This window comes from Epinephelus fuscoguttatus, linkage group LG7, assembly GCF_011397635.1.
Source record: "Epinephelus fuscoguttatus linkage group LG7, E.fuscoguttatus.final_Chr_v1".
Taxonomy (NCBI): Eukaryota; Metazoa; Chordata; class Actinopteri; order Perciformes; family Serranidae; genus Epinephelus; species Epinephelus fuscoguttatus.
In genome coordinates, this window is record NC_064758.1 from 2,871,797 (window position 1) to 2,898,646 (window position 26,850).

At 41.4% G+C, this 26,850-nt stretch overlaps 1 protein-coding gene across 1 annotated transcript in view; it reads right to left on the minus strand.

The window, feature by feature from the left end:
- LOC125892003 (immunoglobulin superfamily member 21-like) overlaps positions 1-26,850 on the minus strand; it is a 437,371-nt gene that overhangs the window by 315,332 nt on the left and 95,189 nt on the right. Inside the window, exons 6-7 of the mRNA XM_049581701.1 lie at positions 8,024-8,546; positions 1,534-1,634 (exon numbers count right to left, since the gene is read on the minus strand). Of these exons, the coding sequence (XP_049437658.1) occupies positions 1,534-1,634; positions 8,024-8,546 (624 nt within the window). The remainder of the gene's footprint in view (positions 1-1,533; positions 1,635-8,023; positions 8,547-26,850) is intronic.

Below are 26,850 nucleotides of genomic sequence, written 5' to 3' on the forward strand. Positions count from 1 at the left end.
AATGTTACTGTATTCTGTCAGGGAAAAACCCAAGAGCTGTGAAAGGTTGGTTGCATGAACACACTCACTTTCTCCCTGGTAACCTAGCAATGGTGTCACGCAAACAGCTAACAATGTCACGTTTGATTGCGCCATCCTTGTATGTGAACACAAGTCCGCTTATAAGCCGCGACCTTGGGCTTGTTTTTTGTAAAGTCGCTTACAAATATTTGGCAGTCGCGGGTTGTGTTTTTTTGGACTTGTTTCTAAAGTGGAGTTGCTTATTTGGGCTTGCTCTCTAAACGTCGCCTTTCTCTAAATATATATCCATCTAATAAGTTATTTAAACTCATGATAGTATGTTGGACTGCAGGATGTTTCCACAGCTCCACTCCCTCTGCCCCTCTCCTTTTCTGCATACACACAGGTGACGGTCAATCAATGAGACTTTTTTAATGTAGGTTCTTTAACTATTTCACTAACAAGTGGGCGAAATATGGAAAGAATACAATAAAAATTTGTATAAAGAGAGAGGATTAAAAGATTCAAGAGGGGGACAATTCAAAGGCAGTGTGCAGATTCAGATTCTGTGTGAAATATGTACTCATCATTCAGATCTTGTTCAGCATACTAGCACTGTTTCAGTGAAAGTAAAATGGCTCGTTATATGCAACTTCTTTACTTTAATTTTCATTCATTCATTTATTCTTTCCACGTTTTTGGTCGGCTAGTTGGTTTGATAGAGTTCAAGGGCAGTAAATATAATGCGTTTGTAAAGTAATTTTGGTTGCTGGTACTGGTTGCTTGTTTCTGATCTGGCAACACTGAACACAACACAGCACGGAGTGAGTAGGAAGAATGAGTGCCGATAGCGAGGAAATAATTGAGTAGTAGTTTTTATACCATCTTGTGTATGTTCATTTATGTTTTCTAATGGTTGTGTTGACAGTATATTTTCCTACGTGTGCCTTGACTGATGACTGTGATTGACATCAGAAGAAAGCTATTGAGTTTAAAATAAATATGTTGAAATTTATTTATTTTCTCCTGGTCCTAATTTTATAAAGGTTATAAAATAATGATTGATAATTATCATTATCGATCAATATGAACCAGCTATATCGTGATACTTTTAAGCCATATCGCCCACCCCTATCAAACACCCAGCATTTCAGTCAGGATGGACTGAACATTGCCCCTTTGAAAGTGGGCAGCAAGGAAGTGAAACCAATTGCTGCCTGGGAACTCTGGGAACTCCGGGAAGGAAATCAATTCGAACTGTGGTGGTACACTTTGAAAAGTGGTCAGAGGAGTGTATATATATATATATGTATATATATATATATGTGTGTATATATATATATATATATATATGTATATATATATATATATATATTATATATATATATATATACATATATATATATATATTCTATTTTTTTTTTTTTATTCTGTCCATATCTTTTATCCTGGAATGGCCCCTACCCTTTGGTGACATTTTATAAACTTCACAGAGCATTCCCTGTTCAAAGAGCCACTGAGTTGGAAACTCACTGCAGAAGGTCCCAGCTGGAAGCCCTGGACAGTGATCCGCACTGTGTCTCCCACCTTGGCCTTATCGGGGCTCATTGACAGCTTGGGTCCTCTGGGAGCAGCTGATAGAAAAGTAAAATACCATGTTGGATAGTAAGACAAAATTTAACTGTCATTTCTGAACAATAGGAAATATGTTACCTAAATGTGGCTGCCCACATTTGAAAGATGGACTCACATGCTCAAAGAACATGTCCACCTCCTTTGCATATATATGTGGTATAAACCAGTCTAAGTGAAGCAGTACTGACTCAGGATGACCCACTTACTGTTCACTGTTTTCAGTTCAGTTTGAATTAACAGACTCAGTAGCTTGCCCCTGTTAATTCTTTGTAGCCCTGAATTTGTCCTCCAAAAGAAAAAAAAAAATGCTTGTGTTGAAGTTTGAATCTCAGCAGCTCTTATTATACATCTCATTATCTCTTTTCAAACTGCACATTATGTGTGTCAGGACTCCTGGGAGTCTTCAGTATATGACGTACTGTTTGACTGTTTGAGTATTTACAGTATATTCTGTATGTTTATCGCTTCTATAACCAAGTGATCTGAGTAACTGTGTTGGAAATGGGAAAGGACTGATCCTAGCACAGAGCACTGCCTGGAGTAGTACATCCTTGAATTAGTGCCAGGCATTTGAGTTTTATATGTTGCTTTAGTAGACCCACAGTCCAACATCTTAAATATATGGAACTTTTTTTCAAGTTTTTCATAAGATATTGAGCATCTTTTGGGCCACAAGAGTGCAAGGCCCCCCTTTAGGATGTGTTCTAAAGCTTATGGGTTTACATTAGTATTGAGCCCTGTTTCCACTAAGCAGTCTGGTATGGTTCAGTTCAGTTTGGTATGCTTTTTTTCCGTTTCCACTGTGAAGAGTTGTGGATGGTATGGTACCAATTAAACCGTTCCTAAATGTCCCCATTTTTGGTCACCCCTCTGTTGGGATACCTAGCACACAGATCTTGTTCTAAAAGGTGGAGCTGTGAACCCTGTAGTTTGTTCAACAGAGGACATCATTTGCTCAGGGCTGAGTTGTGGCTGGCTCTGAAGCTTATGTAACCACTGTTCAGTCAGGAACACTTTAGTCGAAGAAAACTTTATTTCCATTTGCAGTATTATATTTTGTGGTATGGCTCTGTTCTGGGGCCTCTCTGCCTTTCCTCGGGCTTATGCAGAGAGCCTCTTCAATGTGCCTATGTGGAAAGCATAAGGCAGAGAAAGCACACCTCTCTGCCCTCCACGTGCAAAAAGAGTTTGGTGGAAACAGGGCTTTGAACTATCTCAGCAGTGGGTGCATGAGGGCTTGTCCAGCTACAGCAGGCATGATGGGAAATGTATCAGTCAGCAACATTGCATTAAAGTAAGCTACACTTTGTCACAGTCCTAGAGTGAGTTTGTACTACTGTTTAAAGTCCTTCCATCTCAACTGCTAGCAGTTGTCTTGGTAATATCCAGCCCTTTATAGTCATCATATTTAATAATGCAGCCGGAAGGCACGTTTTGTGGCAGTATGATATGCCGGTGGTTGTTGTCAGTCAGTGTTATTTTGACGGCTTCGTCTTAAAGCAAAAATGCTTATTAGTTTTAGTCACATTTCAGTCATTTTTATTCTTCATAGTTTTAATCAATTAAAACATTTTGAATAAAAGTTTTCTATATGTTTTTTTTTATCTTTAAACTAATCCAGTGAGGCTAATACATGTATCAGAATTTAGAATCAAGGTGACAGGTTGTATAAAAGTTTCATTTAGACAATTTTTTTCTACAGCCACAAATACATTCTACACAGTTACAAACTGTCATTTCTCCAGCAGTGTTTGTCATGTTTAAGGGCTAATTTACAAGCACACACTTACTGATCATAATTTGAAAAGCTCAATATCTCTCTATTTATGCTCTGAAAAATTTTGACACCACAAATAACTAATCTGAGACAACTAGGATTTGTACCCAGATTCATTGTAAACTCTGCCTTATCCATCTCACTGTTAAGAAGCAGAAAAATAACTTCACTAAAGCCTGAATGCTTTCGTTGTCTGCAACATGTTAGCCTGAAGGTTTAAACTTGTGTCCTCTCACAGAGTTGGTGATTAAAACTAAACTTCCATCTCTGTCAGAGAAAACTGATTTGAGTTTATACTATTTACTTACAGCACAGCTACACTCACACAGATAACTGAGCCTCCTACCTGCCTGTCAAACAGCATCAACCCATTAACCTTCTTGATTCCAGACCTGAGTGGAGTCCTGCAGGGATTAGCTGTGAAGTCTGGCAGCCAGTGGCTGCTTGCTCTGCTGCTGTTAAGTGGCTAGTGAAACATCCTGGTACAAACTATTAACTGGAGTTTGCCAGCCTGTTGCTCATGCAGCATGAGAAGATCATTACAAGCACAGCCGTTCTCGACTTTCAGTGTCTGATAGTCCACCGCAAACAATTGTTATGTCTCGTCTTGACAGTGAAAATTAAACATAGATTTTGTCTTAGTTTTTATTATCAAGATCTATTTTTAGCTGGTCATTGTCTCGTTTCTGTCATGGAAATAAAGGTTGTTGATAAAAATTTTCATCATAGTTTTTGTCAAAGAAATTAACACTGGCATCAGTTTGACACGCCATCGGTAACAACGTAATAGAAGGATCTGCAAGGTCCTTGTAGGATGGATGTGAGGGGTCCAACAAACACTGTGCTTTCACCTGGGAGCCCACTGTTTGCATCCTGGAATGCTGAGCCAAACCATGATGTTTTTTTTTCTAAACCTAACCACATGCTTTTGTTGCACAAGGAAATAAATGTAGTTGTTTTACTGACATTGTTAGTTTCATAATGCAGGATCATGTATATGCAGCATCACAGGAGACGGAATCCTCATTGCCAAGAAAGTGCAAAAGGCAACGTGACCAGTGAATTCAAAAAACGAGGGTCAACATCGGGGTAGCCTTTCCCAGCTGGAAAGAGCTGCTGAAGGAGAAAGGTAATGCAATCACAGCTAACAGCGGCGCTGGTCGCTAACAGCTGTTAGTCGTTGTTAGCTGCGCTGGTCGCTAACACAGCCACAGCGGCGCTGGCCGAGAGAGAGAGAGAGAGAGAGACAGAGAGAGATGCAATACAGATGGTAATGACAGTAACTTACAACAACATTAATTAAAGTAATAATATTATAATTATAATTCCGGCTATTGTGGTACAATATGTTGAAAGTATATATTAATATCTGATAGTATACATGTGACAATAATCATATGTGTATAATAACAATAGAAGTATGACTAATAACAGCAGCAGTAGGAGGCATCAAGCAGGACCACGGCAGCAGCAAAACCACACACGTCACACTATTCAGGCACCGCTCCGATATAAGTTAACCTGCATGACAGAGGAGCACAAAGGCTCCGGAGAAGAAGCCGAGTTAGCGAGATGCAGTAACAGGACAGGACAGAGAGAGAGAGAGGGAAGGAGAGAAGGTGCTCAGTGTATTATAGGAGGTCCCCTGGCAGACTAGGCCTAAGTCAGCCTAACTAGGGGCTGGTACATGGCAAGCCTGAGCCAGCCCTAACTATCAGCTTTATCAAAAAGGGAAGTGTTATGTCTAGTCTTGAATATGGAGATGGTGTCTGCCTCCCGGACCGCAACAGGAGCCTGATAACTGAGGGCTCTGGCTCCTGATCTACTTTTAGTGACTCCAGGGACCACGAGTAACCCTGCATTGTCAGAGCGCAGTGTTCTAGTGGGATTTGAAAGTCAATTCTGGATTTTACAAGGAGCAAGTGCAGAGAACAGAACAGGAGAAATATGATCATATTTCTTAGTTCCCGTCAGTAACCATAAGGGAATGTCCCACCCTGGCCACCTTCAAGAGCCACCTGAAGGTATGGCTTAGAGCTAACCAAACGTGTAATCACCTCTAACTGCATGCTGTACTGTATTAACTCTCTGTTTTAACGCATACTTATGCATTGTCCTGTTTTCTTTTCTATCTGCCTTTTCTTTCTTTCTTTTTTTGTTTTGAATAACAAACTTTTAATACTGTATATCTCCTGTTCTTTTGTAATGTAACATCAACCTGCCTAAAGGACTCCAGATGGAAATTACACACAATCTGGCATATTTACATGTACCGCCGTTCATGTTCATTAATATGCATTGTCCTGATTTTCTAAATAAATAAATAAATAAGTAAGTACACGTGCCGCTGCATTCTGAATTAGCTGGAGAGTTTTTAAAGACTTATTAGAGCTACCTGACAATAGGGAGTTACAGTAATCCAGCCTAGAGGTGACAAAAGCGTGGACCAATTTTTCTGCATCTTTTCGGGTCAGGATAGGCTATATAATAATTTTTAATTTTTGCAATATTAGGCAGATGAAAAATGCAGTCTGTGAGGTTTGTTTAAAATGGGATTAAAAGACAAATCTTGGTCAAATATTACTCCGAGGTTTCTTACGGTAGTGCTAGAGGCCAGAGCAATGCCATCCAGAGAAACCATATCATCAGATAAAGAGTCTCTGAGTTGTTTGGGGCCAAGAACAATAACTTCAGTTTTGTCTGAATTTAACATAAGCAAATTGGTGCTCGGGCGGCACGGTGGTGTGGTGGTTAGCACTCTCGCCTCACAGCAAGAGGGTTGCCGGTTCGATCCCGGGCGTGGGAGCCCTTCTGTGCGGAGTTTGCATGTTCTCCCCGTGTCAGCGTGGGTTCTCTCTGGGCACTCCGGCTTCCTCCCACAGTCCAAAGACATGCAGATTGGGGACTAGGTTAATTGATAACTCTAAATTGTCCGTAGGTGTGAATGTGAGCGTGAATGGTTGTTTGTCTCTATGTGTCAGCCCTGCGATAGTCTGGCGACCTGTCCAGGGTGTACCCCGCCTCTCGCCCGATGTCAGCTGGGATAGGCTCCAGCCCCCCCGCGACCCTCAAGAGGATGAAGCGGTTAGAAGAAGAAATTGGTGCTCATCCAGGTTTTTATGTCTTTAAGTAGTTTTTGAAGTTTAGTTAATTGATCGTTTTTGTTAATTGTTAATTGTTTCTTCTGGCTTTATCGATAAATGCAATTGTTTATCATCAGCATAACAGGAGAAATTTACAGAGTGATTTCTAATGATGTTACCTAAGTGAAGCATATATAGAGTGAACAGGATTGGTCTAAGGACAGAACCTTGCGGAACTCCAAAACAAACTTGAGTATGTAGAGATGATTCATCATTAACATGAACGAACTGAAAATGATCAGAACAACAGGATTTAAATCTGCTTAGTGCAGAACCTTTAAGGCCAATTAAATGTTCCAGGTTTTCGCAAGGTTTTCCAGGTTGGATGTAAAAGACTAAGAACAAGGCTTTCAAAGGAGTTAAGGTTTAGAGCTGATTAACAGACTAAAAATGGCTGCAACTCCCCCTCCTCGGCCGCTACCTCGAGGAATGTGGGTATTATTATGATTGGGAGGAGTGGATTAATTTAGACTGACATATTCATCTTGACACAGCCAGGTTTCAGTGAGGCTGAGTAAATCAATATGATTATCTGATATTAATTCCTTTACTAACACTGCTTTAGATGTTAGAGACCTGATATTTAACAGTCGGCATTTAATTCTCCTGTTTTGTCTTTCTGTCGCAGAGGAGGTTTTAATTTTTATTAGGTTGTTATGCACAACTCCTCTTTGTTTAATTTTAGATTAAGATAATTTAGGTGGTTGGGGGGCAGACACCGTCTGTATAAAACTATGGGTGGGTAACTGCACTAGAAGCTCAGAGAAGCGTGTAAGACTACGGCTCTGATTCCTGGTCTCAACTCTGGGTTGTCAGGCTTTTGAATGACTAATAAAATTGGCCAGGTGTCTAGATATGAGAGCAGCTCCATCCAAAGTGGGATGAATGCCATATCCTGATCAGGGATCAGATTCTCTTTGTGGTATGTACTTTCTATGATTGTATTCTTCCAGCAGTATAATCTTTTCCTCCTCTGATCAATATGGTTTTCTTTTCTTTTTTTCTTCTGCCATTTTTTCACTAACTATAAGCCAACTTTGTGAGACAATAACGGCCATCACAAGCAAGAGTCCAAGCAAACAAACAATCTCCATGGAAACTTTTGCCAGTGTAAAATCTCTGTCAATGCAGTAAATTAATTAACAATTTTCCTTAATTAAGGAAACCTTTTAAGGGATTCTGTGCAACTGTGTAAGTCCATCAGCTAAGGAGAAATAAAGTCTTAAGTGTCATACTTAAGGAGAAAACTTGTGTTGTGTTTTGTGCAACTGGTCCCAGGACCTTCCTCACACATATGAACTAATCTGAGTAAAATGATTTGTGTGTTCCCAGGAGTGTCTATTATCAGTGGGTCCCTTCTAAATTCATATAAAATCTGACATTATAAGCAGATGATCTGTGTAACTAGATTAAGTGAAAATTCTGTGTACGTGTCAGTTCTGCCAGTGTGGGTTGGTGCATTACTCACCGAGAGTGACCTCAGCCTGCATGGGCATGGACAGAGCTGGGTGGTTGACCTCACAGCTGAAGAGAGCCTCGTTATCCAGCTGAGGGTTGAGGCTCCAAGTCAGCATGGCTCTCACCTCCATGGTGCCATCACCTGCTGACTGCTGCCGGTGCTGGAAGTAGTAGAGCGGATCACTACTCTGGACCCAGCGGGGAAACTCCCTGCTCACCACTGTCTCAGGGATCACCTCAGTGGTTAGCTCAGGGTCCGACTCAAACCCTTGCTCTCCACCCTGTTCCAGGCCATTGGGGCCATGTTGGCCCAGCCGAGCCAGCTTCCCTTCTTGCTCCAGCAGGGACAGGGACTTTTGGAGTTTGGTGTCATCAAGGTCTCGACTGGTGAGAGCTCGGGAGCTCCAGAACCCCGCTTGGGTCCTGCTCCAGCTCTTTTCTAGACCCGGGCCCTTGCTTTGGTCTTCCACTGATGAGAAAAAGTGGGCAGTTGGCACCACATCAATAAGCTCGCCATCCCGCTTGAAGTACACCTGAAAGTTCAGGACAAAGACAGGTGAGGTCAACAGGAACACAGACCTCCAGTGTGCTCTTAGTTTTGTAGGAGGCAGGACAAGTTCTTACAAAGTCAAATGCTTTGTCACAATTGTAGTTGGTTGAAGGAAATGCAACGGGAATGTGTGATTGTTAAACCAACTGCAGGCCACAGTGTGCTGGAGATAAGTGTCAACATTTACCTGTAAACAAGTTTATCTGGAGGCTGTTTCTTTGATAAATCTCAATTATTTATTATATCAGTAAACATTCCAGAAGAGGAGTTCTGATCAGAGCCACTGTTGTCATTTCAGAACACAAAGCCTTAAAGACATTTACGACTGCTGGGCCCTATTTCAGAAAGCAGGATTAGTGAAAACTCTGAGTATGTTCAGCCTGAGATGAGGGAAACTCGAGTTTTCGAAACGAGTTTTCCGTTTCACAAAGCCAGCTCAGCGTAACCCTGAGTCAGTTACTATGGCAACTTACTCCGTGAAGCAAACCTGCAACACCTGCAAACCTGTTGGCTTGCAGGTGTTGGGCCATAAGAAAAGTGTCTCTGGCTCTGAAAAGACATTTGCCTGTTTTTGTGGTTTTCCCTGGGCATAAATCAGAATTGATTATAAAATGAACTACCACGGAAAATTGGTGGCTAAGTGGATGGAAGGACGCCTCGTGATCTGACGCTCAATCCTTGATGCAGCGGCCATGAGTTCAAACCCTGTCTGCAGCCTCCTGAGCGTGTCGTTCCCTCTCTCACCTTAACCTTATGCAAAATGCTGTTTTGTCATTAAAGGCAACAAAAGCCCAAGAAATAATCTTTTAAAAAAAGAGGAATTTCACAGAACTGCAGGTTTGTCAGTGTTTAAAAGAAATTAATCTACGTGGATACATTATGCAATGATTCATTCATACTTTTCATATATTCAAAGATTCTGTGGTGTAATTGGCTCATTTATAGGACTCAACATCACATAATAGTTCCATCTGAGCATAAAGGAGATTACGTGAATTGAAAGTCATTTCACAGGAATTCAGCAGTATAATTAACCTCAGCCTTATATTGCAGGAATTAAGAAAGTATAAGCAAAACATTTACCAGTCTGTATAATATCTTTGTGTTTGATTTTGAGTTGCTGCCCCATGCGTCTGGGCTCCATCAGATTACAGCTGAATAAGAGGCTATAGCAAATAATATTAAAATATATGAACACTTAAGATATAAAAAATGTTTCTATATTGTCTATAGATTACACACGGATTAACACATCACATTACATTACATTATTTCATATTACATATTTACTCTGCAGTCTTTCCCATCACACCTCACGCTGTTTAGCTGCAGCTGCCGTAATAGATTTTTTTTTCATGTCTTCATTCACGGTCATTAAAATCTCCGATTCAGTTGGGATGAAGAAAGCTTTCTGCTTTCTGCCACTGAAAATCACGTTTTCTGCACTCCATTGATGATGTCATTTGGTGCTCGCTGTGAACGCGCTTCCCTCAGGCTGAACATACTCAGAGTTCATTGAGCTGATTCTGATCAGCTGTTCTGGAACCAAAAACTCAGAGTTTCTCAGCTCAGGCTCAGTCAACCCGGAGATCGGGATCAGGCTCAGAGTTTGTTGAACCTGCTTTCTGAAATAGGGCCCAGGTGAACAAGCTTTATGTATATTACGTAGGGTTGGAAACTATGAACGAATTAGCCGATTCAAATCATTCTGATCTCTTTAAAAGATTTTGGTCACTGTTTGTGTACTGTGCAAAGCAAACATGTAGAACTGAAAGAAGAAGACTTGGGGGATGAGGACAAGAACACCAGAAACCACATTCCACACTAAATGTTTGCATACATACAAATGAGAAAATGTGTGTATGCAAAAAAACAAAACAAAAAAACCCAACTGATTTATTAAACCATGTGTACACCTGCCACTATGCAGTTTCCTTTTATATATTCCAAATCAACTTGGAATAGTCTGCATGTGGACCAGCTTCATATCCTGCCCTCTACACACCTACATGTGGTAAATCACAGCAATGACTGAGAGGAAAACCAAGAAAAGGAATATTCTTGACGCAGATATTGAGATGTTTGTGAGTGAGCTGGAGGTTAGAAAGCCTATTGTTTGGTGGGCAGTGGGGTTACAAAGAAAAGAAAAAGATAAAGAAAAGGCAGCGAGTGGGAACATATTGCTGCTGCTTTTAATACAGTGAGTTCATCAAACCGGACACTACCTGCCATTAAAAAAAGAAATGTGCTGGGTGAGAAGCAGAGTATTGCAGTGTCTCCAATTTTATGTATAAAGTCCAATATCACAAATCACAATTTGCCTCACAGGGCATTACAGCATACGACATCCCTCTGTCCTTTGGACCCTCACAGCAGATAATGAAAAACTCCCTTTAACAGGGGAAAAAACGGTAGAAACCTCAGGAAGAGCAACTGAGGAGGTATCCCTCTTCCAGGACGACAGACGTGCAATAGATGACGTACAGAACAGATCAACATAATACATTAAAAGTAATCTGTATGACACAATGAGACAGAAGGGGAGACAGAGACAGAGAGAGATGCAGGACAGACAATAATGTTAACAGCTTACAACAACATTAATAAAAGTAATAATATTATAATTACAATTCTGGCTACTGTGGTACAATTTGTTGAAAGTATATATTAATATCTGATAGTGTACATATGTGTATATCGTATGTGTATAATAACAGTAGAAGTATGACTAATGATCACAGCAGCAGCAGGAGGCATTTGGCAGGACCACAGCAGCAGCACAAGCACACACATCACACTATGCAGGCACCGCTGTGATAGAAGTTAACCTGCGAGACAGTGGAGCACAAAGGCTCTGGGGCCTCATTTATAAAGCTTGCTTATGCACAAAACGGGGCTTGAAAGTGGCGTACGCCACTTACCACGCAAAGGTTGTGATTTATAAAGATAAACTTGGCGGGAGAATGTCCGCACCTGTAAGCAAACTCTGAGTCATGCGTGCGCACATTTTGGAGACACTGGGAAGTGGCAACGCAGACGGCGAGGTGGAGAAGTGGAGTCAGATTTTTATTGATGTCTCACACAAATTTAATGTCATGCTATATCCACCTTAGATCCACGTTATCATTGAAATTAAATCCAGCAGCCTTATTTTGCGCTTGGAGTGAGTGATAATTGTTTCATAAAAACGTTGTAAAATCCAACTCAAATCCTGAATTGAAATTCTTTCTAAATACGTATTTAATCCGCACTGCCTCTAATGTCTCATTGTCCACTCTGTGAGGGGGAGAGGATGGCGCGACTGCATGGAATATATTTATTTATTTAGCTTAATATTTCCAGTGCATTTATCATGTCTCGAAATACAGCCATTAAGCACAACCGTTACACTCATTTCATCAGCCCTACTTAGACATGTGCTGTTCGTGACATAACCGGCATGAAGAAACGTGTTCGCCTATTACATTTTCATCTTTGAATTGTATTTCAAATTACACGTTGTATTTTGGGACAGGGATACCACGGGTTCATGCTGTAATTCAGGCCGGGAGTCTGATCAGACTAATTGCCATAAACATATAAATACTGTGGTGACCCTCGTGTGTAATTGCGCAAGATGGCACTGGCACATACTCCTTTTTGCCTCCACCTTTAATAAATGTGATTCTTTATGTCACACATCGATGTCAAACATCCTCAAATTTAAAAGCAACACATTAACTACATGTTGGTAAAGGAGTAGAAATATTTGGTCTACCTTTAGATCAGACCACTTTTTTTTTCTCTGTCACTGTCCGTGCAGTTCCACAGACACAGCTGACAGCATCAGCAGCGTTGATGTGTTGCCACTTTTTTTTTGCTTTATTAGTGATCCTGCTGCTGTGGCCACCAAATAAAACCTTTCTTCAGTCCTGTACCTCCCGTTAAAGGGTCTCTAGCTCAGTCTCAGAGAAATTCCATTTATTGGTTCGTTTCTCACACCTGTCACCGTGACTCAGAATGAGAGAACACTCGCATGCCAGCTTATTTATATGCAGATCACATTCATGAGGTGATCTGCATGACCATTTATGGTTGAACTAGGGCGTGTAGAGGGCGGAATATGAGGCGGATCTGGGTGTGCACAACTCCAGGATGTCTGTGATTTATAACGAGAACATTGTGTGCAAGTGTGCGTGCACACGGTTTTATAAATCAGATTATTTTTTGGCGCACGCCATTTTCAGCTTTTGGGCGCATGTCAACTTTTAGTATGAATCCTAAGCACTCTTTAATAAATGAGGCCCCTGGAGAAGAGGCCGAGTTACTGACATGCAGTATGGCAGAGTTAGTGACATGCAGTAACAGGAAAGAGAGAGAGAGAGAGAGAGAGAGAGAGAGAGACTAATATATACTTTCAACATATTGTATCACAGTAGCCAGAACTATAACAATAATATTATTACTTTCATTAATGTTGTTGTAGGCTACTGTCATTACCGTCTGCCCTGCATCTCTCTCTCTCTCTCTCTCTCTCTCTCTCTCTCTCTTTCTGTCTCATTGTGTCATACGAATTACTGTTAATTTATTATGCTGATCTGTTCTGTACGACATCTATTGCACGTCTGTCTGTTCTGGAAGAGGGATCCCTCCTCAGTTGCTCTTCCTGAGGTTTCTACTGTTTTTTTTCCCCGTTAAAGGGTTTTTTGGGGGAGTTTTTCCTTATCCGCTGTGAGGGTCCTAAGGACAGAGGGATGTTGTATACTGTAAAGCCCTGTGAGGCAAATTGTGATTTGTGATATTGGGCTTTATAAATAAAATTGAACTGAATTGAACTGAATTGAACTGAATTGAAAAAAACTGGCAGGAGCAAATAAACGCAATGTTTCGTTCATCCACCAGGTGGCACTACGAGCTTAACCAGATGTGGCCAGGATTTATATCAAGTTGATGTTCCGTGGCGAAGGATGAAAAGTTGCCACTGCTGCGGCCTGCAACATGACAGGACACGTGTGTCACTGTGGAGATTCATCAACTTGATCGTCATATGGCCACAAAATGGAGTTGATCAGGTCAGGAGCTTGAGGTTGGTGTTTGTCAGTCTAAAAGATGGCATTTCCTGTTTCCACAAGGGGGCAGTGCGAGCAAGATTGCCTACGAGCATATGGAGGCATTGAGGGCGGGGCTCTTACCATGTACAGAAATTTTGGATCAAAAATGGCAGCGCCATAGCAGCCACACCCTTTGACCTACAGACATGCAGAGCACAACTTTTAATCAGCATGGTCCCTGGATGATCTGTAAAAAATCTGAAGTCAATTGGATGAAATCCCTAGGACTAGTTCGTTAAAATACAACACGTGGAAATCATGCCAAAATGACAAGTCAAAATCAAAATGGCTGACTTCCTGTTTGGAGTAGACCATTGGTGCCAGAGACTTTTATGTGCGTCTGGACAACATACACATGTGTACCAATTTTCATGTTCCAACTCCAAAAAAAACCCTATGGGGTCAGCGGTTGCCGAAGTTATTATTGATAACGTTATCACTGTAGATTATCAGGGCTGCCCACAGAGCACCGCTTGTATTCAGCCTGGTAACGGTAACCACGTAACTGAAGCCTCGACTACTAGCGATTTTTTTCGGGGGTGCATTTTACGAGGAAAATGACCACTACACATTGAAACAACGTTAAAATAGACAATAAAGGGGTTTTCGTACATTTTAAAACTTTATTCATGGAGAAAATACTTACATTTGTGCACTTCTTTAGTTGTGGAAGCAGCCATCTTGCCGGTCTTGCAAGGCATTCAGGGAAATCTGTCGTACCCCTTCGTTTGGAGTGTGCCTCGGAAAAATCTCCGTTTGAAGGGGTACATAGCCCTACCACTTCCCCCTACCCCTCCGTCATAATGATAATTGGGACACCCCTACCACTCCACGTGAACGCGCAAAACGGAGGGGTAGGGCCAAGGGGGAGGGCCAAGGGGTGAAATGGGATTCAGCCTTAGTGGCGAGGGATTGATAGTCACCACGCCGCCACACGGACACCATTAGACGTAGCTTCACAGCGTCATAAGGTAGCTTCACCAACTTGTTCTGCATGCATTAGAAGTGGAATGAAGTTGATGCGGTCAAGTTTGTGGCATTAGTACAGTAAAAACTGGTCACTTCCTGTTACCACTGGGGGGGCGCTTGGAGTAAGGTGGGATATTAACATATCGAGGCGTTCGGGGCAGAGCCATCATCATGTTCAGCAAGTTTGAAGCTGCTGAGATCAAGTATGTGGGCGGGAGAGCCGTTCGAAATTCGATGGCAAGAAAACGAAAAGTCGCCAAAATTTGTCACACCCTAGCAGCCACGCCCCTTGAATAGAGAAAAGCTTTTAATAACTTTTGATCAGCATGTTCTCAGGATGATCTGTAGCCAATCTGAAGTCAATCGGACGAAATCCCTATAAACTACTTCCTGTTTAGTGGCGAGACCCCTAACTTTGAAGCCATCCCACGGTCACACACATTGACGAAAACTCAAGCTTCTAATAACTTTTCATCTTCAAGGTTTTGGGGTGGGATAGACCAAGGTTTGAAATCGATCGGATAAAATCTGTAGGACTTGTTCGTTAATTTAGGACCCCTGGAAAAGGGCAAAAATGCACAAAAGGGGCACAAGTAAATTCAAAATGGCGGACTTCCTGTTGGGTTTGGAGCATGGCTCCAAGAGGCTTTTTTGTACGTGATAGAGTGTTACAGGTGCCTACCAAGTTTCATACATGCACGTCAAACCAGCTTTGGAGGCTGCTTAATTGAAAGATTCTAGGGGGCATCAAAGCACAAAAATCACATCAGACAACGGGACTTGTGACCTGTGATGTGTATGCCACGTTTGGTGAGTTTTCAAGCATCCCTTTCCTTTCAGAACAACATCGTGTTTAATGGCGAACAAGGCGGCGCCACGGTGACAGCGTTTGATGAAAACTAAAAAGCTTCATTTTTAAGCATCATCAAGGTCTAAGGACTTAGACCAGCAAGTTTGAGGTGGGTCTCATTAACCTGCTAGAAGCGGGACATCAAAGAATGTATAAAGTAGCTTTCTGTTGCCAGAAGGTGGCGCTATGGCGGTGATTCAAAATTCCTCTGTAGATGTGTTCAGGGCTGGACTGTCATCATATGTGTGAAGTTTTGGCAAGATATTCCCACGTAGAGTCAAGTTACAGCAACGTTTATCATCACGGCGAAACATCAAAGTTCGCCGCCAGGCCGTGGCCACGCCCTTCGACGAAAACTCACAGTTTCCACAATAAAGCATCATCAATGTCTTATGACTTTTTTCACCAAGTTTGAAGTGGATCTGGTCAAGTCTGTAGGAGATGTACATTAAAGTCTAAAACATGACATTTCCCATTGCCAGTAGGGGGCGCTATATTTATCTCTAATTATTGACATGTAGATGTGTTCAGGGCGGTACTGTCATCAATCCTGTGAAGTCTGGGCAAGATTGGACCATGTATGCTGGAGTTATAAACTACTTCCTGTTTAGTGGTGAGACCCCTAACTTTGACGCCATCCCACGGTCACACACATTGACGAAAACTCAAGCTTTTGATAACTTTTCATCTCCAAGATCTTGGGATGGGACAGACCAAGGTTTGAAGTCAATTGGATGAAATCTCTAGGACTAGTTCATTTATGACCCCTGTAAATGGCCAAAAATGCACAGTAAATTCAAAATGGTGGACTTCCTGTTGGGTTTAGAGCATGCCTCCAAGAGGCGTTTTTGTACATCTCTGGGCGTTACATAAGCCTGCTGAGTTTTATACATGTAGGTTAAACTAGCTTTAGGGGCTGTTTCCTCAAACTTTTGTAGGGGGCGCTACTGAGCCATTTTTTGGAACCCGCACACGAGACCCTTAAAATATCAATTTTTTCACCAGTTCTGAGATGTCTGCAAAGTTTCATGAGTTTTCGAGTATGTTAAGCCTCCCAAAAAGGCAATTCATTTGGAGGAATAATAATAATAATAATAATAATAATAATAATAATAACAATAATAAATCCTTGCATTTCAATACGGTCCTTGAACCGCTAGGTGCTCGGGCCCTAATAATAAATAATAATAAAAAATCCTTGCATTTCAATAGGGTCCTCGCACCGCTAGGTGCTTGGGACCTAACAATAATAAAAAAAAAAATCCTTGCATTTCAAAAGGGTCCTCGCACCGCTAGGTGCTCAGGCCCCAAAAATCCTTGCATTTCAATAGGGTCCTTGCACCGCTAGGTGCTCGGGCCCTAAAAATTCTTGCATTTCAATATGGTCCTCGCACCGCTAGGTGCTCAGGCCCTAATTAAAGCTGCAAGCAGAAGGTGAAGGTGAATACATGCCCAATAGTTCAAGGTCTTCTGACTCTTTAAAAGTTGACATGGTGTCTCTAGCTCAAAGTATGAGGGACAAGAAGAGGTTGAAAGTCGATGAGTTTTGAAGAGGATTTCAAGATTTTCCAATTTACTTGAAATAGAAAGACTGTCTGTTTTGAAAACAATATGCAGGAATTTGTTGTTTTATGTTTTGGGCGTTTTTTGGACGATCAAAATTCTTTTAATAACCTTTTGTCAGAAGGATCCACAGATGCTTCATGCAAAGTTTGGTGCAAATCAGTCAAATCGCCTAGGAGGAGTTCGAAAAAGTATGTTTTTCATTTGTCGCGATTTAGCGAATGGAAAGTTACCGCAAAAGTGGGCGTGGCTTACACCACACAAATTAGCTGAATTCAGAGAACACGTAAATAGAAGGTTTAACAATGTGCGACATATTATGTGGGAGTTATAAGCCAAAACACTTTTGCATTGAAAATAGCGCCACCTGCTGCCTCATTTTTGGTGTGTAAGTTACACGGGCCAGTCTTTACGACCCCTATCAATTTTATTTCCATAAGTGTTATGGTGTTGGCACAGTGCCAAATATTAAATTAGACGGCCACCAGAGCGCCACCTAGTGGAAGATCAGTAAGTCCTTCATCAGATATCCTCAGGAGGGTATTGACAATAATTATACCAAGTTTTGTGTTAATCCGCCCAACCGATATTGATATATAAAATACTCCAATTTAAAGAGCACCACCTTGTGGTCATCACCGGAAACTTTGCACAGAGCCTCAAGGGCTCATGGGGAAGTGGTAACCTGAGTTTCATGTCATTTGGATACACCAATGTGGAGATATGCAGCACTTTCTGTTTAGAACGAAATCTGCAGGAAGTTGCTATTTAATAACTTGAGTATTGTTTGGAATATCGAAATTCTTTTAATCACTTTTCTTGGGAGGGTCCACAGATGCTGTGTGCAAAGTTTCATGTCAATCGGTGAAATTGCCTGGGAGGAGTTCGAAAAAGTAGGTTTGCAACATTTTGCGAATTTCCGGGAAAAAAAACGTAGGCGGAAACAGGTGTGGCCTATATCACGAGATTCAGCACAATTCACTGAACGCGTGGATATAAGGTTTTTGAATGTGTCATAAAGTATATGGGAGTTATGACACAAAACGCACTTTCCTTGATTATAGCGCCACCTAGTGGTGGAAATTCAGGACGACAATAGATTATAAAATTTTTGGCCAGACCAAACGCGTGTGCCAAATTTGTTGAGTTTTTGAATTTGGGAAAGGGGCCAAATTGAGGATTATATTCTGAGCAGAAGAATAATAATAATTAAAGCTGCAAGCAGCTGTGATCGGGCCCTCGCTACCCCATGTAACCGTGGGGGCCTGAGGCACGTGGGGGCTGTGGCGCGAAGCGAGAAGGGAGAAAAAACCTGGCAGGAGCGAAAAAACGCAATGTTTTGTTCATCCACTAGGTGGCGCTACGAGCGTAACCAGATGTGGCCAGGTGCGTTCAGGGGTGGACCGTCATCACGCATTTGAAGTTTCGAGCAAATCTGACAATGTAAATGTATAATAGGGCATTTCCTGTTTCCACAAGGGGGCGGCATGAGCGAAACCAGATGTGGGCAGGTGTGTTCAGGGGTGGACCCTCATCACACATGTGAAATTTCGAGCAAATCAGACAATACATAAAGGATTTATATCAAGTTGATGTTCCGTGGCGAAGGATGAAAAGTTGCCACTGACAACATGACAGGACACGTGTGTCACTGTGGAGATTCATCAACTTGATCGTCATGTGGCCACAAAATGGAGTTGATCAGGTCAGGAGCTTGAGGTTGGTGTTTGTCAGTCTAAAAGATGGCATTTCCTGTTTCTACAAGGGGGCGCTATGAGCAAGATTGCTTACGAGCATATGGAGGCATTGAGGGCGGAGCTCTTATCATGTACAGAAATTTTGAAGCAGTTTGGATGAATTATGTGGGAGAGAGAGCTGATTGAATATGCATGGCGATGGATCAAAAATGGCAGCGCCATAGTGGCCACGCCCTTTCACCTGCAGACATGCAGAGCGCAACTTTTTATCAGCATGGTCTCTGGATGATCTGTAAAAAATTTGAAGTCGATTGGATGAAATCCCTAGGACTAGTTCGTTAAAATACAACATGTGGAAATCACGCCAAAATGACAAGTCAAAATCAAAATGGCCGACTTCCTGTTTGGAGTAGACCATTGGTGCCAGAGACTTTTATGTGCGTCTGGACAACATACACATGTGTACCAATTTTCATGTTCCAACTCCAAAAAAAACCCTATGGGGAGGGTTTTTCGAAAATTTCAAGGGGGCGCTATCGAGGCATTTTGTCCCCCTCATGGGTGATGCCCCTATCAGATGCAAGAGCTCGCCATTCTTGACCTGTGTGTCAATTTTCATGAGGATATGGGGACGGTGAAGCCATCAAAAAGCCAAATGTATTTGGTGTCGAGGGAGGCACCATAGCGGCCACGCCCCTTGACATAGAGGAAAGCTTTTAATAACTTTTAATCAGCATGGTCTCTGGATGATCTGTAAAAGATTTGAAGTCGATTGGATGAAATCCCTAGGATGAGTTCGTTAAAATACAACATGCGGAAATCACGCCAAAATGACAAGTCAAAATCAAAATGGCTGACTTCCTGTTTGGAGTAGACCATTGGTGCCAGAGACTTTTTATGTCTGGACAACATACACATGTGTACCAATTTTCATGTTCCAACTCCAAAAAAAACCCTATGGGGAGGGTTTTTCGAAAATTTCAAGGGGGCGCTATCGAGGCATTTTGTCCCCCTCATGGGTGATGCCCCTATCAGATGCAAGAGCTCGCCATTCTTGACCTGTGTGTCAATTTTCATGAGGATATGGGGACGGTGAAGCCATCAAAAAGCCAAATGTATTTGGTGTCGAGGGAGGCACCATAGCGGCCACGCCCCTTGACATAGAGGAAAGCTTTTAATAACTTTTAATCAGCATGGTCTCTGGATGATCTGTAAAAAATTTGAAGTCGATTGGATGAAATCCCTAGGATGAGTTCGTTAAAATACAACATGCGGAAATCACGCCAAAATGACAAGTCAAAATCAAAATGGCTGACTTCCTGTTTGGAGTAGACCATTGGTGCCAGAGACTTTTATGTGCGTCTGGACAACATACACATGTGTACCAATTTTCATGTTCAAACTCCAAAAAAACCCTTATGGGGAGGGTTTTTTGAAAATTTCAAGGGGGCGCTAAAGAGGCATTTTGTCCCCCCCCATGGGCGACGCCCCTAGCAGATGTAAGATGTAAGAGGTCGCTATTCTTGACCTGTGTATCAATTTTCATGAGGAGATGAGGTCGCTGAAGCCATCAAATTGCCAAATGTATTTAGTGGCGAGGGATCGATAGTCGCCACGCCGCCACATGGACACCATTAGACGTAGCTTTGCAGCGTTCATAAGGTAGCTTCACCAACTTGTTATGCATGCATTAGAAGTGGAATGAAGTTGATGCGGTCAAGTTTGTGGCATTAGTACATGTTAAAGTAAAAACTGGTCACTTCCTGTTACCACCGGGGGGCGCTACGAGTAAGGTGGGATATTAACACATCAGGTTGTTAAGGGCGGAGCCATCATCATGTCCAGCAAGTTTGAAGCTGCTGAGATCAAGTATGTGGGCGGGAGAGCCATTCGAAATTCGATGGCAAGAAAACGAAAAGTCGCCAAAATTTGTCACACCCTAGCGGCCACGCCCTTTGACATAGAGAAAAGCTTTTTATAACTTTTGATCGCCATGTTCTCAGCATGATCTGTACCAACTTTGAAGTCGATAGGACGAAATCCCTAGGACAAGTTCGTTCAAAAGTAAGTTGTGGAAATCGCCGTAACAGAAAAATTCAAAACAAAATGGCCGACTTCCTGTTGGGATTTTACCATGACGTCTGGAGACTTTTTTGTGCGTCTGGGTATGATACATGTGTGTACCAAATTTCGTTTGCCTATGACAAACTAACCCTAATGGGGAGGATATTTTGAAAATTTGTAGGGGGCGCCATTTCGGCATTTCGCGCCCACCATGTGCAACCGCCCAAAAATATTGAATTTCGGATGTGGCCGGACGAATGTGGAAAGTTACAAGCATTTTCAAATTTGGGAAAGGGGTGAAATTAGGGCACGAAATGTCGCAAGAATAATAATAATAATAAACAGTGCGATTTCAATAGGGTCCTCGGATGACTTTGTCGTCGCTTGGGCCCTAATATTAAACAGCGCGATTACAATAGGGTCCTACGAACGACTTCGCCGTCGCTCGCGCCCTAATAATAATAAACAGCACAATTACAATAGGGTCCTCACAGACGACTTTGTCGTCGATCGGGCCCTAATAAACAGCACGATTACAATAGGGTCCTCACTTACGACTTCGTCGTTGCTCGGGCCCTAATTAAAGCTGCAAGCAGCGATGAACGGGAACTCGGGCTCTCGCTGTTGGCCTCCAGCTCACGTAGACAGTGCGAATTATTTCTAAGAGTCAAAATGTCGATAAAACAAGCAATGTCAAGAGAACGCAAGGTCATTTTTGGCAATAGAGGGACTTTATATTACAGTACATTACAATATGCAGGGTCCGACGTTAAGGTTTTTTCCTACTTGTCCTGCTAGGCAAGTACTTCTCAAATCTACTTGCCCCATCTAAATTCTTACTTGCCCTGCTTAAGAGGTTATTTTTCTGGCTGTGTGGTGCATATTTTCGACGCTCAGCCAATTGAGGCAGCAGCACATAAAAAAATACTGCAACTGGCCCCTCCGAGGACAGAAACAGAAGAGGAAATACACGATTACAGGCCTGGAATGAAGTCATTTTTAGGGCAAGGCCACTTTGGCCTTTGAGAAATACAAATTTATTGGGGCATCATGGCCAAAATGTGGGGCACCAAGGCCAAAACCAATGGTGCAATAACAATATGTGCTAATTACATTGAATGAAGACAAAACAATATATGTGCTGAAAAACAGTACTGAGTTTATTAAAACTGGGCGTGCATGACTGGGGATATATCTCGTTTCTTGTTTGTTTTGATTCATGTCCCTTATTTTTTAAGTCTTTGAAATCTCTTTATTCTTTTGTTATCTCCTAGTTTTCTTTATTGTCCTTACTCAGCACATTACATACATTTGACCTCTGTATTTGACCCATCCTACTGTATACACTAGGAGCAGTGGGCAGCTGCAGTGCAGCGTCCAGGGACCAACTCCAGTTCTTTTGCCAATGCCAGTGGTCAGGGTCACTGACAGGAGTATTCACCTAACATAGCCTACATATCTTTAATTATATAATTATTTATATGTCTATATGTATATTTTTTGTCATTTAAGTTTTTATTTGAATTTTGGTTTCAACAAATGTAAACAAAACAATCATGTAAAATACAATTAAACAAAACTATACATCTCAGCACATAAATATAACAAGACAGCACATCATCCATCCTACATCATCATACAAAATACTAAATCCCATAAATTCTCAGCCATGAAGGGTGTTGAATAAAATATACATTTGTCTTTCTCCCCTCACCTGTTATAGGTCCTTATTCCCATCTTTTATGTGATTCAAAAAATTGCCCCAGACCTGGAAAAATTTTCCTTTGTTATCATTTAACTTAGCTATCATCAGGTCATCATCTTAACCCAGTCAGTAAGTGCTGGTTGAGTCTGACTCTTCCAGTGGCGAAGAATAATTCTAGCTGCAGTGATGAAACCTGTCAGTGCTAAACTGAATTCTACTTTTAATATTCCTGGTGGTAACTCTGATCTATCCCCTAGGAGGGGAGTCAGGGGGATTCTGGCAAGGATTTTTGAAGCCATTCACTCAATTTTACAATGACTTTTTTCCAAAAAGGAAAAACCAAAGGGCATTCCCACAGTGAGTGTAAGAAGGTACCTGCCTCTGCCTTACACTTCCAACATAAGTTGTTCTGTAACAAACCCATTCTATAAAGTCTTACTGGTGTGTAAAAGTACCTGTGGATAATCTTATAATGTATAAATTTACCCCGGGCATCCCTGTTGGGCCACCCTGTATTTACTACTATGTCTTTCCGTGCATCTTCTTCAATGTTACAGTTTAAATCTTTTTGCCAAGTTAATCTTAAATTTTCATACCTTCCATACTGAGCATCTGCAACCATATTGTGAAGGACTGAGGCAGAGTGAGCAGATCTAAGAAACTAAAAAAAATGTTTTATCATATTTTCCCCTTCGCCTGATTTGATGCCTGTGGCTCCGATACTACTTCGTAATTGGAGGTACTTCCAAAAATCTCCCTTCTCCTTCGTACAGAAATGTTCACTCATCTCCTGAAATGACAAAAACACCCTATCCTTGTACAAGTCTCCTATCTTATTCAAATCCCCCGCCAGCCAGAATTTCCACAAAAAGGGTCTATTTTCTATTTTAAGAAATGGATAGTTCCAAATAGAGGAGTACTCTTGTCTGTTTTGGGATATTCTAAGCATCTTGTGTAACTTTGCCCACACTGCTCTAGAATGCTGCAGAATTGGATTACTCTCCTCACCAGTCTGAACACCCACAACCTTCTGTGACAAGGTCTCTATTGGTTCGAATGGGGCTGCGATTTCCTTTTTTATTTGTGAACATCCAAGGTGTGAACCATAACTTCCCCAATGCCTGGCAAGTTTTGACATTTCAAATGCAGTATTATAAAGTCTGACATTGGGCAAGGCTAGGCCTCCTTTACACCTTGGGTCATAAAGCTTTTGCATACCAATTTTAGGCTTCTTTCCATTCCACAAGTAGTCCTTAATTATCTGATTATACTGCTTGAAAATTCCTAAAGGAATTGTCACTGGTACCATCATTGATATGTAGTTAAACTTAGGAGCAACTACCATTTTAATGGTGTTAATTTTTCCCCAGAGTGTAAGATTGATTGATTTCCATTTATTTAGATTATTTTTTTATTTTCTGAAGCAGTGGAGACATATTGAGATGTATTATATTGTTCATGTCAGTACACAGTTTTATTCTCAGATACTTCATCCCTGATGGTAACCATTTGAATTGGAATGCACTAACTGCTGGAGGATGACACCCCCTGGACACTGGAATAACCTCAGATTTGTGCCAGTTAATTTTATAACCAGATATTTGTGAGAATGTTTCAATTGTATCTAAAAGAATGCGGGCTGACAAAGTTGGGTCTGAGGATATCCAGAGAATGCCATCCGCGTACAGGAATAATTTATGATCTCTGCCCCCCGCCTTCACTCCCTTAATTCCCTCTTCCATCCTTATTGCTATTGCAAGTGGTTCTAGAAATAAAGTGAACAATAAAGGTGAAAGACTCTAAATTGTCCGTAGGTGTGAATGTGAGCGTGAATGGTTGTTTGTCTCTATGTGTCAGCCCTGTGATAGTCTGGCGACCTGTCCAGGGTGTACCCTGCCTCTCGCCCAATGTAGCTGGGATAGGCTCCAGCCCCCCCGCGACCCTCAAGAGGATGAAGCGGTTAGAAGATGAATGAATGAATGAATGAATGAATAAAGGTGAAAGTGGATCTCCTTGTTTTGACCCTCATGAGAGCTGAAAAAAGGGGGACATTTGACCATTGGTGAGAACTGATGCCCTCGGCTCTGTATAAATCAATTTAACCCAGTCGATAAATCCAAACCCAAAACCAAAGGCTTCCAAGACATATGTTAAAAACCCCACTCAACCCTATCAAATGCCTTCTCCGCATCAAGGGAGAAGGCTGCCACTGGAGTATTTTCCTGGCGGTTCATCCAGATAAGGTGGAGCAACCTTCTAAGGTTGTCTGAGGATGACCTTCCCTTTACAAACCCCACCTGGTCTTCATGAATAATATCTGGTAGAACATTTTCAAGCCTCATTGCCAGGACTTTAGTGAGAACTTTACAATCTACATTTACTAAACTGACAGGGCGGAAACCACCTGGATCCAATGGATCCTTATCCTTTTTGAGGATTAATGATATCAGAGCCTCGTTAAATGTATTTGGAAGCTGCCCTTATGAAACTGACTCCAAATAAACTTCAGTCAAGATAGGTGCCAGCATATCTATGTATTTTTTGTAATACTCCACTGGGAAGCCGTCTAATCCTGGAGATTTCCCAGGTTTCATTGATTTAATAGCTGCTCTAACTTCTGACTCCAAAGTAGGGGCATCCAGCACCTCAATCTGATCTGAAGACAACTTTCCAAGTTCAATTTTTGAGAAAAACCCATTCAGCTTGTCCGGGTCTAAATTTATCTTTGAAGTATAGAGCCTTGAATAAAAATTTTGAAACACCTGATTAATATCTTTTGTATTTGTGACTACATCACCCTTTTCATTTTTGATACCAGAAATTAAGTAGCTAGCCTCCTTTTGTTTGAGCTGTCTGGCCAATAATTTGCCCGATTTTTCCCCACTCTCATAAAATGTTGTTTTCAATCTAAACAGAGCATATTCAGACTGTCTGTTATAAATCTCATTTAAGTCCAGTTTCAAAGCACATACTTGTTTAAGTAATGAGTCACTATAATTACTTGCTAATTGTTTTTCTTTTTCCTTCAGCTGAGACTCCAATTTTTTCAACTTCTCAAGGCTTTCTCTTTTTCTTTTACTAGAGTATGCTATAATTTTACCCCGTATAAATGCTTTAGATGCCTCCCACACTGTACCTATTTTATCTGTGGATCCAACGTCAATTTCAAAAAAGCTCTTAAGGTCCTGAGACAGTGATTCAACAAATACTGAGTCTTGAAATAGAGATGTGTTGAGTCTCCACCTATTCCTTTTGACAGAGTCTGTTTCTGCTGCTACACATAGTTCCACTGCTGCATGGTCTGTGAGAGCGATAACACCGATTTTGCACTCAACAATAGATTCAATCATACTTTTAGAAATTAAAAAATAGTCCAATCTTGAGTGGGATTTATGCTTATGAGAGTAAAAAGTGTACTCCTTTTTTCTCGGGTTACTTAATCTCCAGATGTCCACCAATCCTAGGTCTTTCATTAGTAGGTGTATTGCCAGTCTGTCCTTAGGTATGCTTTTATTATAAGCTGTTCTATCTAGGACATTATCCTGAATTTGGTTGAAGTCTCCCCCCATCACTGTATGCCCATCCGTAATGCCTCCTAGTAATTTATTTACTTGATGAAAAAAATTAGCATCCTCCACATTGGGAGCGTATATATTACACAAATTTAACTTCATTCCATTGATTTTGGCTTCCACACATATCAGTCTCCCTTCTTCATCTTTGTGTTGTTTTAATAGTACAAAATTCAAACTCTTGTCGACTAAAATTGCAACTCCATGCTTCTTACTGTTAAATGAGCTGTGAAATATCTGCCCAACCCAATCCCTTTTAAGTTTAACCACCTCTGAGTCCACCAGGTGCGTTTCTTGGATAAATGCCAAGTCGGCCTGTTTAGATTTTAGGTAACTTAAACATTTCCTCCTCTTTACTGGGTCTTTTACTCCGTTAATATTCCAAGAAAGTATCCTCACATATCTAACCATAATCCATCCTTTTTTGTATTTTCCAAAAAGGAGCCTCTAACAGTGGGAGACAAATATACCTAACCCTATCATGAAGATGTGTCTGTGCTGTCAAACTTAAACTTCCTGTGCAATAAGCTCTTGCACAGAGACCTAATAAACTACTACTATAAAATAAACCCATCCTGAAACAACAGAACATAAACAACAAATCAAACATTTCAAACATTTCCCCTTTTACCACCCGCTTCTCACTCTCCATTGAGGAGTACCCTCCCTATTATTGGTCCGTGAGGCACCTCCAAGAATTGCCCCTAAACCTCCCCAGTCCCCCTCCGTTCAAATCCCACATTTTACACTACATGTTGTCATTTGCGGCATTGTGTT